The sequence below is a fragment of the Miniopterus natalensis genome, chromosome 13 (assembly GCF_054644295.1).
Source record: "Miniopterus natalensis isolate mMinNat1 chromosome 13, mMinNat1.hap1, whole genome shotgun sequence".
NCBI lineage: Eukaryota > Metazoa > Chordata > Mammalia > Chiroptera > Miniopteridae > Miniopterus > Miniopterus natalensis.
In genome coordinates this window covers 33,787,599-33,804,873 of record NC_142093.1, presented here as the reverse complement: position 1 = coordinate 33,804,873, position 17,275 = coordinate 33,787,599, and the positions used below count along the sequence as shown (strand labels likewise).

The 17,275-nt window shown below is 35.0% G+C and overlaps 1 protein-coding gene across 1 annotated transcript in view; it reads right to left on the bottom strand.

Moving 5' to 3' along the window:
• Positions 1 to 17,275, bottom strand: part of EHBP1 (EH domain binding protein 1) — a 272,093-nt gene that overhangs the window by 90,156 nt on the left and 164,662 nt on the right. The window contains exons 12-14 of the mRNA XM_087823592.1: positions 10,886 to 11,064; positions 10,272 to 10,320; positions 5,760 to 6,659 (exon numbers count right to left, since the gene is read on the bottom strand). Coding sequence (XP_087679718.1) covers positions 5,760 to 6,659; positions 10,272 to 10,320; positions 10,886 to 11,064 — 1,128 coding nt within the window. The remainder of the gene's footprint in view (positions 1 to 5,759; positions 6,660 to 10,271; positions 10,321 to 10,885; positions 11,065 to 17,275) is intronic.

Sequence of the window (17,275 nt, the reverse complement as noted above, 5' to 3'; positions counted from 1 at the left end):
CTCCTTTCCTCTCTCTCTAAAATCAATAAACATATCCTCCAGTAAGGATAAAAAAAATCAGGATTAAAAGAAAAACTTATATTGGATATTAGAACTTAGGCTTACCAAAATTCTGCAGCTGTCAGTCACTAGATGCTCATTGATTATCCACTATGTATGGACATTATGATGTCCTTGAAGGCTTTTTTGTCCTGAAAGTTCATGTACCTAGAACCTTTGTTTTGAAATTTTTGATTAGGAGAACAGGAGCTTGCTTTGTTAGCTACTACTATATTTCTTTGATTCTAAGATGCACGTTTTTCGTTAATACCTTTGAAAACTTAAAACTGATGGCATCTTACAATCTCTGTTATACAGGTGGTAGTTAAAATACAGTCATCAATGCCTACATATGTACCTACTTGATATTTTTCGTGATATGACTGCAATTCTTTGATGTTTCAGGTAACAATTACTTCAGTACTACTTGAGAATGGAAATTAACTCCAGGTTATGGTCTAAAAATCTTTTGTTGGGACCTTCCAGCAAGGTCAAGAAAGTGCTATTATCAATGAGTATTAATGAGAGGAAAAATCCCAGAGACAATTGTGGAGAAATGCTGCAATTCAGAGGTTTTTAAACTTTTGGCTTTAGAATCCCTTTATATGCTTAAAAATTATAGAGGGTCCCAGATTAAAGATGGTGGCAGACTGAGTGGAAATTACACTGACACTCTCCCAGGATAAAACTGGAATTACAACTAAAATACAGAAATAACATCCTGAATAATCAACTGCAACTGAAAATGAGCTGGAGAGCACCCTCATAACCAAGGAGGAAAAGTAGAGACTGCACAGAGACTGGTAGGAAGTGCAGAGGTGCAAGAGGGGCAGCAGCTGAAGGTCCAGAGTGATATCTCAGCTGTGGGGAGATCCCACTGAGGACTCTGGGGCCTAAACCCCAGGCTGGGCTTCCCAGCCAACAACACCAGAACTGAGAAAGGTGCCCACATAACATCTGGCTGTGAAAAGCAGCCAGGTTTCTGTCTGCCAGGGAGAGATGGCTGGAAGTGCAGGCACCCTCTTAAAGAGCCAATGCACAGTTTCATGTGTAGCCACTCACCGTGGACTCCAGCAGAGGGAGGGCAAAATGGACTGGAGCTGTGTGAGGAGAATCTACGGTTGTGGGCTCTAGAGATAAGAGCCCAGAGGGCACCCCTCTGGATTCCTGTGTCCAGTAGTTCCCCCATGCTGCAGAGGCAGACATTTACCTTCCAAGCAGCTTTTGCCTGAGGGGGAGCAGTTGCCCCACTCTGCCGGAAAATCTGTTGCCCTATCCCCTGGAGTTTCTACAGCCTGAGGCTCATTAAGGGAATCAGATTAATCAGCCTGCAGTCAGAGACAGACTTCAGAGAGCTTTGAGTCTTTGCTTGATCTGCTTCTGAACCCAGGCCTTAGAAAAGCAAACTCTGGTGTGCATCTTGGTCCCGTCCAAATGCACTCAGCCCAACAGAGGGGACCTCAAGCCGTGAGTTGTTGACAACTCCAAACAGGGTTCACAAGGCCAGTCACAAACTGCGTCTGACATTGGCCTGCATCAGAGACCTTCCAAAAACACTGAGAGTCTTAGCAGGCCTTTCTAATACATAGAAACAAACCAAAATAGGCAGTCAAAATGGGGAGATAAAAAAACAAGCCCAAAAATAAAGAACAAGAGAAGTCTCCAAAAAAAGAGCTAAAAAAAAAAATGGATAAGCAATCTATCAGATATAGAGTTCAGAATACTGATTATAAGGATGCTCAACAGCATAAAAAAATATATGGAAACTATGAAGGAAAATATGACATAGCAGAAATAAAAAATACATTGGAAGGAATAAACAGCAGATTAGAGGAAGATGAGGATCGCATCAGTGAATTAGAAGACAGGGTAGAAAAAAATCACTCATTCAGAGATCCAAAAAGAAAAAACAATTAAGAAACAGGAAGACAGTCTAAGGGAGCTGTGGGACCACATGAAATGTAACAACATTCTCATCATAGGAGTGCCAGAGGAGGTTGAAAGTAAGCAAGGGTTAGAGAACCTGTTTGAAGAAATAATGGCAGAAAACTTCCCTAACCTGGTGAAGGAAAAAGTGACACAAATACAGGAGGCGCAGAGAGTCCCAAGCAAGAAGAATCCAAAGAGGCCCATGCCCAGACACATCATAATTAAAAATGCCAAACATTCAAGACAAAGAGAGAATACTAAAGGCAGCAAGAGAAAAGTAATCTGTTACCTACAATGGAGCTCCCATAAGGCTCATCTGACTTCTCATCAGAAACCCTACAGGCCAGAAGGGAATGGCATGAAGTATTATTCAAGGTGATGCAAAACAAGGACCTGAAATCGAGACTACTCTATCCAGCAAGGTTATCATTCAAAATAGATGGTGAAATAAAGTGCTTCCCAGACAAAAAAGGCTAACGGAGTTTATTACCACCAAACCAGCATTGCAGGAAATGTTAAAGGGACTGCTGTAATAAGAAGGAACAGAGAGAGAAACAGGCCTAAAGAATTGCCTGGCCAGGCGTGGCTCAGTGGTTAAGTGTCTACCTTGGATCCTGGCGATCAGGGTTCGATTCCCGGTCAGGGCACATGCCCGGGTTGCGGGCTGCAGCCGATCAATGACTCTCTCATCATTGATGTTTCTATCTCTCTCTCTCCCTCTCCTTTCCTCTCTCTGAAATCAATGGGGATATATTTAAAAAAAAAAAAAAAAGAATTAAAATGGCAACAAATACGTTCCTATCAATAATAACCTTAAGGACTTTAAGGGAGAGATCAACAGCAATACAGTCATAGTCATGGACTTTAACACCCCGCTGACTTCACTGGATAGATCTTCCAGACAAAAGGTCAACACAGAAACAGTGATTCTAAATGGCACACTAGAGCAGATGTATTTAAGTGATATTCACAGAACATTTCACCCCAAAGCTGCAGAATATACATTCCTCTCAAGTGCACATGGGTCATGCTCAAAGACAGACCACATGTTAGGACACAAAACAAGTCTCTACAAGGTCAAGAAGACTGAAATCATATCAAGCATCTCAGATCACAAGGGCATGAAATTAGAAATCAACTACAGTAAAAACACTCAAAAACATTCAAACACATGGAGGCTAAATAACACGTTATTAAACAATGAATGGGTTACTCATAAGATCAAGAAAGAAATCAAAAACTTCCTGGAAACAAATGAAAAGGAACACACAACAACCCAAAATCTATGGGACACAGCAAAAGCAGTCCTAAGAGGGAAGTTCATAGCACTACAGGCCTACCTCAAAAAGGAAGAAAAATTTCTAGTAAACTATCTCACCCTACAACTTAAAGAATTAGAATGCTCTCCTGTGAAGTTGTCTGGACCAGAGCTTTTGTTTGCTGGGAGGTTTTTTTATTACTGCTTCGATTTCACCAGTTGTTATTAACCTATTCAGGTTTTCTGATTATTCTTCGTTCAGCTTTATATGGTCTCACTCATATGTGGACTCTAATAAACAAAACAGGCTGAGGAACAAAATAGACCCAGAGACACAGAAGCATGGAAAGGACTGATGAATCTCAGTGGGAAGGTGGGGGTGGGGTGGGAGAGTGGGTGGGGAGAGATTACTCAAATAACTTATATGCATAACCCATGGACAGACAATAATGTGGTAAAGACCAGGGATAGAGGGCGGGGGGTTGGGGGGAAGGGGATCAAAGGGGGGGAAAAGAGGGGATATCTGTAATAATTTCAACAACAAAGATAAATTTTTTAAAAAATCATAGAGGATCCCAAAAAGCTTTTGCTTATGTAGGTTATAGCTATAGATTTTTGTCATTTAAAAAATTAAAATTGAGGCCTTGGCCAGTGTTGCTCAGTAGTCAGAGCATCAGTCTGTACACCGAAGAGCTATGGGCTAGATTCCCACTCAAGGGCAGGTACCTGGGTTATGGGGTTTGCTCCCCACCCTGGGTCGGCTGGGGTGTGTGCAGGAGGCAGACAGCAGTAACCAGTACATGTGTCTCTCTCATATCAATGTTTCTCTCTCTCTCTCTTTTTCTTCCTCTCCCTCTCTCCCTTCCTTCCACTCTTTCTGAAAAGCAATGGAAAAAATATCCTCAGGTGAGGATTAACAACAACAAAAATTAGAACTGAGAAATTAGAAAAATATTTATTCATTCCCTTAGAAAAAGCTATAATAAACCCATTAGATGTTATTCTAGTAAAATATTCTAATAAAAATTACCTCAAAAAATGAGAATGCCATTATTTTCTATTTCCTATTATCTACTTCTATATTTCATGTAGCCTGTTGAGATATCACAAATCATGTAGCCTCCAGAAAACAACACTGTACACTATGAGAGAATGAAAGTGAAAAAGTTGAATAATGTTCTAGTATTATTGTGAAAACAGTTTCAGCTCTGGGGTTCTCTGAGTGAGTCTTGGAGAGCCTCAGTGGTCACTAATCATACTTTGAGAAACACTGCTGTAACGTGATACTTCCGATGGTACAGAGGACAACACTCTGGGAAAACAGGAATGCCAAAAACTTTTAATCAAAAAGTGATTCACAATAGCTGGATTCTAAATTCTAATTCTAAATTTATTATACTTTAATTTATTTTGCTTAAAATTTCCTTTTTATGTACATGTGTCATATGATTAAAAAAATTTATATGCCTAAATAAGTCTAAAAGAACTCTTTCAATAGGTATAAAGTAAAAATTCTATGTGATAAGAAAAACATGTATCATAGTTTATTGGAGCGTTTTTCTTTGTGGTACATAAAATAATGATATATACTATAATTGATGGTATCATAGATTCAATTAAATACAGTCAATATTGTAAGGTCAAATCTGTACCATTATTAACTCATGAGGAGAAGTTTGATATCACTGGAATTTTTATCTACAAGTAATGATGGGACTGAAAATATCAATTAGAATGTAACCTAAACATTTAAAGAAAATGCTTTAAATGGTAAATATTTGTCTTTATACACTTCAGAATGATATTCTTTCTAAATGAAATATTGAAATATCTTTTATTTATTCTTGCAGTAAAATATTCTGCTTTTGTAGGTTAATAATATTTTGATTTGAAAAGTTGACATTCAGCCCTGGCCGGGTAGCTCAGTTGGTTAGAGCATCGTCCAGATATGCCAAGGTTGTGGGTTCACTCTCTGGTCAGGGCACATATAAAAAGCAACCAATGAATGCATAAATAAGTGGAACAACAAACTGATGTCTCTCTCTTTCTTCCCCTTCCTCTCTCTAAAATCAATCAATAAATTTTAAAAAAGGAAAAGTTGAAAACCCTGGCTGGTGTGGCTCAGTTGGCTGAACATCATCCCATGCACCAAGAGGTCACTGGTTCAATTCCCAGTCAGGGCAACATGCCTGGGTTGCAGCTCCAACCCCAGTGAGTGGCTTGCAAGAGGCAGCCGATCAAGGTTTCTGTTTCTCTCTCTCCCTTCCTCTGTCTCTAAAATCAATCAAAAAAAGAAAAGAGAATGCAAAACTTTATCCTTCAATTTTGAAATTGGGATTTATTTTTAGGCTTAATATATTATATCATAAACTTTAAATGAAGAGCAGGTATATTTCAAATTTTTTATATAATGGGAATTATACTTCACCTTTAACCATTTGTAACATTTTAAAGTGTTCTATGAATACAAAAAGAAAAAAAAAAAGAAGAACTATTAACTAAATATATGTATTCATCATACCAACTCACTTACCTGGACTGTTTTAGCAGAATGATCTGAATGATTTAAAGTGGTTCTATCAGCATCTGGATCAGACTCTGTCTGCCTCAGGGGAGTACGTTTTTTCTTAGCAAGGTCTGCATCTCTATTGTACGAGTATCCAAGTTTAGATGTGGGAGATAAACTTGTTTTTTTGATAGGTGATCCAGGATCTGATCTGTATTCTAGGGGTCTAGAATTCTCTAATTTTTCTTGCTCCAAGTTAGTACCGATGTCCAGAGTCTGAAGCTTTTGCTCACTTGTCACCTCACAAATAAAGGGTGGAGACACATCCTTCTTTTTATCGCAAACATATAAATCACTTAATTCTAAAGTCTCAGCTTTCAATAGTCTCTTCTTGCCTAACAAAACTTGCGTGTGTGTTGAATCTGTATTGTAACACATTCCTGGGTCATCGGATCCTGAAGTCCTTCCAGAGCTCTGCTGGGACTTTTGGGGTTCTGTGTCACTTTTAGTCCTGCGACAGTAAGGGGAGGCTGTGCTTGGACTAAGATGATCATCAGGAGTCTGATGTTCACTTTCTGACTCTCCAACCCCACTATCATTTACAAATACAGAGTCTTCCTGTGATAGGAAGTCGACGGCTGCGCTAGTAGGCTGCTGCTCAGGCTCCTGTTTCAGATCACTAAGCTCTGCATAGAATTTTTCTTGATCAACAGAACTGTTTGTATCTGTTTCATAGTTTCCAACTTTATATGTGCTTTTACTGCTGTTTTCCTCTATCTGAACAACATTTAGTTCTTGGCCACTGAAATGTGCCCTTATTTGATAGAGATAAGTCATAACAGTCAGTTTGTCAGGAATTGCTAATAAAACCATATCAGAAGGTTCCAATAACCGGGAAATTCCTATGCTGGCAAATCCATCATATGCCTTCAAAAGAAGGAAAAAGAAGAGATAGATTTAACAGTTCAAATAATCCACACATTTTAAAAGAGCAAAATAACAAATGTTAACTAGACTTAATGTGGTGATTGTTTCACAGTGATTCAAGTAGTGAAATATGTTGCACACCTGAAACTAATATAATGTTATATGTAAATTAAACCTAAAAAATTTTTTTTAAATGAATAAAATTAAGTTACCATAGAAAACCCCCACCAAAACTTCAGTGAATTTCTATTCTTGTTGTTGAGGCTACATGACGTTACTGGCATTATGCAACATGAGCAGAACAAAATTCCACGTCATAAATTTGTATTGGGGTAGATACAAGAGAAAAAAAATTTTCCTTAATTAGTAACAAATGAAATGTTCTTTTCCAATTAAAAAATAAGCAAAAAAGGAGAGTTAAAACAAAAAAATCTTAGAATTGATTTTTTTAAGATAAGGAATTAAGGTGTAAGAAAAAATTTATCTGGAGCTTTATCATTCTTATCAACCTCTTTTTTCCATGGTCAAGTAACTGCAGTGACTTGTAAAGAATAGATACAGCTAGATATCCCAAAAGAACTAACTCCTAGATTACCTAGTATAAAATACAAGCCTAGAAACATAGAAACAGTTTTTAAATGCCCAATTGAGATTGATCTTCATAATTAAAAGAGGGATTCAATTTCACTTCATCCATTTTGGAAAGAATAAAATGTTTTGAGTAGTACAACTTAGTTGAGAATGTGAGGCTGCATTGTATTATTTTTGTTAGCCTTTAAATGACTGTGGCATATCAGGTTTTTCTAGTTTTGAAGAATCAAAGCTGTTTCTCAATTTACAAATAATTATTAGTATCCTGACCTAACCCTTGAAAACAGCACTGCGTTGCTAGGAAGCATTAAAAATATGGTTGACGATTTAGACATACTCTTGGAAAAAGTAAAGATCCTCTAGTTATATTCTTACTTTGGGATATAAAATGTCTAGTCTTTGTAACAACCTACATGTAGGATCATAACTCAAAATTTTTGTTAAAAAAACAAAAACGTTAGGAAATCATGTAAGAATTCAGAATAAATCAGTCCTTTGCACTTCCATGTTCAAGTGCTTTACTACCTTTGAATTTAATCCTTGTCTTTCTTGTATTCTTCTGGTAGTTTAATAAATGTTGTGGAATAAGTTTGAAAGAAAATGAAAAGTAAATTGCAAATATTAAAAACCTTTTCAATTTTCACAGCACTATATTTCCTAATATAGGTACCTGAAAATATTTACTTGAGAGAATGGCTCAGTTGGTGTACATGTTTAGGCCTGTTTGTTACTTTACATGTTTTAGGAAAATTAAAGTCATTTTCCTCCTCCTGTGTCTTGACAACTTGATGGACAGACATCAATTGCAGACCATCAGGAAAAGCACCACCACAGGCAGTATTCTAAACATTTCCCAATTATCTAAAACACTGATATATTGGTTAAGATCAGATGTCACAGGTAAATACTTTTATTCAGCACTTTTTACAGACCTGGGAAAATGATTAGCTTCCTTGTGGGGAATCTGCTGGTGATCTACTTCATGTAGCAATTCATTTTATGCACACTAATAGCACTAAAAAAAACATTTAAAAACAAACCAGGTTTCTTGTAAGTGAGGTCGAGACTTTTAAAGGAATTTTCCCATAGGTTAACCTCTTCTGCTATGGTCAATCACCTACTATTTTTTTTTAGCTGTTAGAAAAAAAGAGGTACTTGAAAGAAAACTGTCTTATTCACTCCTACATGCTATTTAATTGGTAAGGAGGAGTCAGTGCCAGTTATGTTATACATCTGCATAGAACTTAAGACATAGGCATTGTTTTTTGTGCTGCTTTAAGTTCAATCAAGGGCAGATGAGGTTATCAGGAAGAACTGTGTGAAACTGGAAATAAATCTGCAGGTAGCAACTGATACTCAATGTAGATAAGCAGTTGCAAAGTGATGAAAAGACAAGACTATATATAACAACAATTACTTGAATTGTGCAATGAATAAGATCTTTGAAATTAAAGTCCTTTCAAAAAGCCATGATTATCTGCCCTGGAAGATCTAACTGAGAAAAAATTTTAATGGGATATTCTCCTCTATGTAGTAATATATAAATCCAAGTTATGCACATCATTATTAAGTTCCTGAAAAAACAATGTAAAGAAGTGTGACTTAAGCCTCAATGAGATTCCCCATACTCTTTAAAAATATATAGTTAAGTAAAATCAGCAATGCTACCTTTTCAAAATTTCAAATAGTAACCTGAAAGTTTCACTTAATTAAAAAAAAAAAAAGATTTATTTTATAATGCTTTTACTTGCATTTAAATTAGCTTAGTATTTTATTCAAATGCAAAAAATGCAGGTAAAGAACTTTATATCTAAAGATATAATTTAATTGATGAAAAACAAGGCATTTCACTTGAATAGACATAAGCTCTCTAAAATTATACAAGAAATTAAATATATGTGAAATATATATATATATATATTTCATGAGAATGACTTAGTTTGTAGCATGCTCATCATAAAGTTGATTTCTATAAAGAAAATTATATTGATTTTTTTAAGATTACCTTTTTTGGTTGCATATTTCAATTAAAAAATGGACAGTTTTAAATGTATTTCCCTATGGCCAGCATCATACATTTGCAAAGAAATAAGAATTTTTTAATGGTAATACAAATTTTTGGTTTTAGAAAGCAATAAAAGTAAAAAATTATTTTGATTTAAATTCCCATTTGTTAACTGAACTTCTATCAAGGTACCCTTTACAGACTATTTATTACTGGTGGTTTTAATTATCTAATTTAAAATAGATTGAAAACTTTAGTTTAGACCAGAAGTTATTAATCACTTTATCCCATGAATTCTTTTGGCACTGAACCCTTCTCAGAATAATGTTTTCTTGTATAAAATACATACCATTATAAAAGAAATCCATTATATTAAAAAATAAATTGACGGAAATATTAGCAAAACTCAACCTGAGAAACACTAATATATGTGCTTTTAATAAATGAATTAACTACTGTAATTCTGAAGAAGTGATGAGCTTAAAAGGAATTTTAGATATTTATACCAATTGGGAAGCTCTGACCCCCATATATTAAATAATCATGTGAGGGGGAAAACCATGCAGTTTATCAGAAAATGAAAAAAGAAACTAGTGTTTGTATCTTTTTGCTTCTAAGAACATAGACATAGGCATTCTTTTTTGGCTTTAGGCTCCTGCCCTCATCCTCTCCCAAATGAGATTTTTCTAAACTCATAAGAGTTTATGGCACAACCACCTTGGGTGCACTTTTTAAAAAAGCTAAATTCTGAATAAAAGCAATATGCTTTAACAAATACTTAACAGTAATTAAGTTCACACACATAGTATCATCTGATGCCAGACTGGCACTTGTGATCTTTAAAGGCCATGACAAACTACAATAAACCATGCATCCTATTTGAACTGCAGGAAGCAGACTACCTTCTGTGAACTGCAGTTATGACCTCACAAAACAACCTCACTTTCCCCAAATTAATAAAAGCCTGCAGAGGCCAAAACTGAAACTATGTATTTTTTTTTCTTGGCAATTCTTACCTTTTTGTTGTTCTCTTTAATATCTTGAGGATTCAGAGACTTGTAGTCACTGAGGGAGAAAATAGCACATTAGCGTATATACAATATTTGATAAAACAGCTGTTTTTAAAACAAGCTGAATCTAAAAATTTGACACTCAATAATACCAAAGAGTAACTAGCAATTTCATAGCAATTCAATCAACAAAACTAATAGTGTGGAAAATTAACGAAATAAATAAAAACCATCTAAAAGAGAAGTTAAGGTAGGAGACCAGAGACTAGCCTTGACACCCAAATTTACCATGAGGTAATCCCTTGTTGACAATGTACAAAGAGCTACAGGCTTATTTGTGTCATCTAATTTTAACAATAACCCAATTTTCATAATAATGTGAAGTCAGTTCTTTGTATGAGATTAAGAAGAAAAATAATTTTTAGAAAAACAGATAAGACTTTTTAGGTATCAAGAAAGAACTTTCTTTCTGGCATGCATTTCTTTCAAAAAGAAGTGTGGGTAATAAAAGAGAAATATGAAGTCAAATATTTCAGTACATGTGTTAAAAATTATTTTATTTTTTAAAAGCTGCCTGTTAGTTATAAAATATTTATAGGGAATGGAAAATTTTTACTTACATTAAATCTGGTCTAAAGTGGTGTAATATTGCACAAAAAGATAAACCATTTCTCCACGATGTTGTAAAGTTTGTGATTTTCACTCCCCGATAGTTTTTTGTAACTTCTTTGCACCATACAAGCAATGACTGACTAGCATTTGGCTTTCGCCCCAAAACAGGACTTGATATAGGACTTGGCTAGAAAAAAGGAAAAAAGAAAAACATTAAAATAACTTAACAGAAGATGAAAATCAACGTTAATTGACCTATCTAGATCATTTGAACCCTTTGATGTCAGTTTAAGTCCTTCAAAACTGTCAATTCAAGGCAACTGTAACCTCCAAGAAAGAGTCATGAATTACAAGTTATTATCCTCAGTTTTAGTCTATGGCATTCACCTGACAAAGATGTAGGTATGCAAGATTTTAAACTTATACAAAAGAAAAGGTTATTTTGGTGGAAACATGCTATTAAAGTATTTCAATATTTCAGGCTGAATATCTGTATAACTCGTATAACCCTAAAAAATTTTGCCCACATGCAATCATGTACAAATGTAGTTCCTTTTATGACTAGATTAAAGAATAATGTATTTGGAAGGCTAACTGTAGCACAAATTGTTAGTAATGGAAATATCAAAATATAGTAATCATATGCAATTTAGATAGCATAATGAGAATCATAATCAAACATACTTATATAAATTTAAGGATAGCAAAACAAATTTAGAGTTATTAGCAACAGTAAGGTGTTGGTAGCAACAGCATACAAAATTTTTACTCAAAATATCTTCTAATTATCACTTATAGCTACTTTTACATATTAAGTCACTTAGGAGTGCATGTTTGTGTGTATTTGTTTTAAATCTGAAGCAAATACTTGGGTTTCCCTTGTTCATATACTTAAAACAACAATGATGGCAATAAAACTAAGACTACAAAATAAGATTTTTACCCTAAACTTTTATTATTCTTAAAACCATGTCATTTTCTTTTACTGAGTAACAACCACATTTTGTGATGGTAACTTTAGAGGCGGATACATTTGAAAACTTACAAAGAAAACTACTAAATGTTTCTGGACTTCAAATCTTGCTCTCAGTTAAGAGTGTTGGCTATAGACATAAAATAGAGGACCTCTAAAATAAGGTGAAAGGAGAACAATTATTTATCCCTAATATTTAAGTTTAACAAGCAAACTATTCTTGCCACACAGCTTATTTAAGAAAGACCAATGATGCCCCCACTTGACAAAAGCATGTTAGTGCTAAACAATTAAAATCATCAACTCTACTTAATCATGATTTATGCATTCAGTGCTTCTGTGGGAAGCTACTAAAAACAACAAGGATGTAATTTCTTACTTTTTATTAACTGTCAGATTAACAAACTAGGTACAACACCACAAAACTAGCAAAATCTTGTTCTTTAAATGATCTCCTATACAAAGTCAATGTTGAAAAATTCACAGGTCATAAAAGTAAACAAATATTGATTAATTCTACTCAATATGAATAAACAGGTGAAAATGGAATTCCCAATATAGTAAAATATTTCCTTAGAATATTAGCTCTCTTAACTATCAATCTAACATGTATAAAAATGAACTATTAAATCTTTTCACTTAATGGTGACTTTTCACTGTAACTTGTAAAACTTGGAAGTGGAGTAGCAAGCAGTATCTGGATGAGCTAGGGGATCAATAAACTGGGCACAAACACATTTTTTTCTTAGATTTTCTATTATTTAAAAGGTTGTTTATATTGAAATATTTTTGTGATCTAGCACTTCCTCTTCCTAGTATATTCCCGAAAAATCTGATAACACTAATTCATAAACATATGTGTAATCCCTATGTTTACTGCAGCATTACTTATAATAGCCAAGACTTGGAAACAACCTAAGTATCCATCTACAGATGATTCAATAAAGATGTAGAATATTACTTAGCCATAAGAAAGATGAAATATTGCCATTTGGGACAACATGGATGGATCTTGAAAGTATTATGCTGAGTGAAATAAGTCAGATTTGGAAAAGAACAAAAACCACATGATGTGGAATATAAAACAAAAAGTAACAAATGAACTAACAAAACAAACTCATAGATATTAGACAAGAGAATGGTGGTTACCAGAAGGAAGGAGGTGGGGGGAGGACAAGCTGGGTAAAGGAGATCAGATACGTAGTAATGGAAGGAAACGAGACTTTGGATGGTGAATACACAATAAACTATACAGATATCAAATTATAATGTTGTATACCTGGAATTTATATAATGTTATTAACCAAAGTTACATCAATAAATTTAATTTTAAAAAACTAAAACATATTTTTCAGTATCAAATTATATTATTAAAGCATTGAGTTATTCCAAGTATGAGGAGCATGTACATGGGCCAGGCAATGGGCAACTATCATTACACACCGATTCATTCTAATCATCAGTAGCACATACATAGGTAATGTACAAATGTCATCACCATATTACAATCTAGAGTGGCTTTCTGTACTTAAAAATGAAGGAAAACACACCACGTCATTATGATTATGAATATATCCTTGTTTCTAAGAAGGCTCAATATGAAAAAGCTGGAAGAATTAAACTAAACTTTGGATTTACACTAACACAAACCCTTGTATTAAAACATCTCACAAAATGCTTATTGCAGTGACAAGAGAAAGAAGTCATATATATTAGAGAAACTTTGATAAAATCACAAACCCTATAAATGGTCATGTTGGTTGCAAAGAGGAAAACTGAAGTACAGCCATTATTCAGTAAAATCATCCACTTCAGAACTACTGACCTTTCATTTAACATTTTGCAGAGTCACAAAGAAATAAGCAGTTAAATCATTTTGAAACCTTGCTATTGCTGGCTCCTGATTTTGTAGTAAATATGGCAGGTCACTCAACTTCTCTGTCTCAGTTCCCTCATCTACACAATGAGAATTGGAATGATACTTACAGTGTTGTTGTAGTAACAATATCTGCTTCTCCCACCTTCCATCCATTATGCTCTTTACCACACTCTCCTTCAATCACTTTGAACCACAATGAACTCTTTGCTATTCCTTGTATATCCCAGACATGGTCCCACTTTATTGTGTATGCTCTGACTGTTCCATTTGCCTAGATGCTCTCCTCCCAGATATTTACATGGTTAACGCCAATGCAACCATCTCCATTAGGTGTATTCTGACCATCTATTTAATAATGCAAACCAACTCCATCACCCAACCCCAACTACCCACTCCTTGCTCTATTCTTACCTTGCTCTACTCCCCTTACCTTGCTCTATTCTTTCTATTGTACTTATCTTCTTATAGTCCATACACTTTATTTTGGTTATTACCAAAATATGCTTATTGTTAATGCTTATTACCTGTCCATCTTCATAAATAAAAGGTCTATGACGGCAGTGATTTTTATTTGTTTTGCTTATTAACCTATCCCAAGCGTCCAGAACAGTTCCTGGCACATAGCAGGTCTTAGTAAATGCTGCTAAATGAACAAATTCATGCAAAAACACTTAGCACAATGTATGGTACATAGTAACTATTCAGTAAATGTTAACTGCAATTATTATTACTACCACCAATGCATTATTGGCACTTGAATTCCTTTATTTGAAGGTATTTTGGAAATTTTAAAGGCCAGGAAATTCTTCAAGATAGAGGGAAAAAATTGCAAACAAAGCTTTAACTATAAGATGATCTTGATACTCTAAGTGCAAAATGGGGCACTTGGAATTCTTGGCAATGCAACTATTTATGGGTTTGGTGAAAAGCTCGGAATAACTGCAATTTACTGCTTTCCAAAGAAAGAAAGACACCAAAATTTGGCCATTAAGCACAGAACCAAACTTTCAAATGTTGGAACAACTCTTTAAAACTTCTTTCTTGTATTTTTGCAATGACTAAATGCATGAGACGGCACCTCTACTTAACATATTGGGAAAATAAAACACAGATAGGACAGTTGTCCTTTGTATGCACTGAGAGGAAATTTATAAAAGCTATTCTAATTATAACTTTATGATTAGAATGATCAGTATGCTCAATGATGATCCTACCAGTTCCCTCTCAATCAAGCCACTGTGTAGACGAAATTTCACTGATCTTAGTTTAACTGAGAACTACAGTTAAATGATTATAAAGCCATCATGATTATAGAGCCAGTTTGAAGTGGTGACAGTAGCGAAAAAATTGGACTTGAGACCACTGTTTCACTCTATGTTTTGATATAGATCATCTTAATATATTTATTTTTGTTAACATAGCACATTACATATTAAAGAAAGTAAGGCTACCTAGTTATTCTTACTAACAACAGAATCTTTTTCAGAAAACCTAGTCAAATAACTTGTTATGAAATTTCCTAAATTTTAATAGTTGCAAGAAATTTCAATTCACTTTTCTGCTCTACCCCTCTGACTATAATTGCTTTCTCTCTTTTTAAAATATGTACTTATTTTAGAGAGAGTGGAAGTGGGGCAGGGGAGAGGGAGAGAGAGAGAGATCGATTGATTGCCTCCAGTAGGTGCCCCGACTGGTGACTGAATCCACAACCTAGGTATGTGCCCTGACTGGGAATCAAACCCACAACCTTTTGGTATATGGGATGATGCTCCAACCAACAAAGCCACCTGGCAGGGCAGTTGCTTTCTCTTTTGCTGTCTGTTTTTCTTCCACGAATACAAGGACATATTCCTCTAGGTATTGCTTTAAATAGTTTTCTCTCTCCATACTTTGAGCTGATTCACTCCCAGGATTCCAACTATCACTTCCATGCAGATGATTCACAAATATACATTTATAGTTCAAACTATCTCAAGTTGACATTTCCAGCTGGCTGTTCTTCCTGCCATATAAAATTCAAACTCAATATGTTCAAAACCATAATTATAATCTTTCCTTACAACCTGCTTCATTTTTATTATGTTTGCAAATGATACTGCTATTGTCCCAACTGTCTAGTCTTTTAGTCTCAGAATCAAGTTAGACTCCTTCACCTCTCATCTCTTACTAGTTAATTCATGAGCAATTTTGAGTCTATTGTTGATATGTTATAATCTAACTTCTTTTGGCTTGTACACTGTTGGTGGGAATGCAGATTGGTGCAGCCACTGTGGAAAGCAGTATAGAGTTACCTCAAAAAATTAAACATGGAACTGCCTTATGACCCAGCGATTCCACTTCTGGCAATTTATCTGAAGAAATCTGAAACACTAATTTGAAAGAATATATGTACCCCTGTGTTCACTGCAACACTAGAATAGCTAAGATCTGGAGGCAACCCAAGTGTCCATCAGCAGATGAATGGATAAAAAAGCTGCAGTACATTTACACAATGGAATACTACTTTGCCATAAAAATGGAAATCTTACCCTTTGCATGGATGGACCTAGAGAGCATTATGCTAGTGAAATAAGCTAGTCAGAGAAAGACAAGTACCATATAATTTCACTTATATGTGGAATGAAATGAACTAACAAGCAAAATAGTGACAGACTCATAGATAGTGAGCAGGCTGACAGCTGTCAGGGGGGGTGGGGTGGGAGAGTAGAGGGATTGAGCAAAAAAAAGGGAGGGGAGCAAAAAATACTCAGGGACACAGACAACAGTGTGGTGATTGTTAGGGGGAGAAGGGGTTATGGGAGGTAGGAGAGGGTATATGGGCGAGAAATGGTGATGGACGGAGATCTGACTTGGGGCAGTGAACACAGAACACAGTGAACAGATAATGTGTTGTAGAACTGTGCACCTGAAACCTGTGTAAGTTTGTTAACCAGTGTCACTCCAAGAAATTCAATAAAAAGAAAAAAAATGAGAAACCAATTAAACTAAACTATATTGTTTAAGGGTGTGTACTTAAAACTATAAAGCAAAGAACAAAGTGATTTAAAATTATGATAGTGATTATCCCTAGGGAAAAGAAAAGAGTTTAGGATAAGGGGCACAAAAGGAGATAGCTTCTGGAGCCCTGGCAAAGATCTAATTCTTGTGATGTTTACATAGATGTTCATTTAAAATAATGTTAATCTTATTAAATCTTATGCACTTTTTTGGTATATATTTCACACGTTAAGTTTCACAGCAAAAGGACATTTATAATCTATTCCATTGCTTTATAGGTCTGTCTTTATGCCAATACCACACTGTTTTGATTACTGTAGTATTGTAGAAAGTTGGAAATCAGAAGTGTGAGCGCTCCAACTTTGTTATTTCTCAAGATTGTTTTAGCTATTTGAGGTTCCCTAAGAGTCCATATAAATATTAGGATGGGTTTTTCTATTTTTGCAAAAAGCTTTTTTAGAAATGTGATGGGAACTGCAGTGAATCTGTTGATCTCTTCGGGTAGTGTTGACTTATCATATCAATATTGTCTTCCAATCCATGAACATG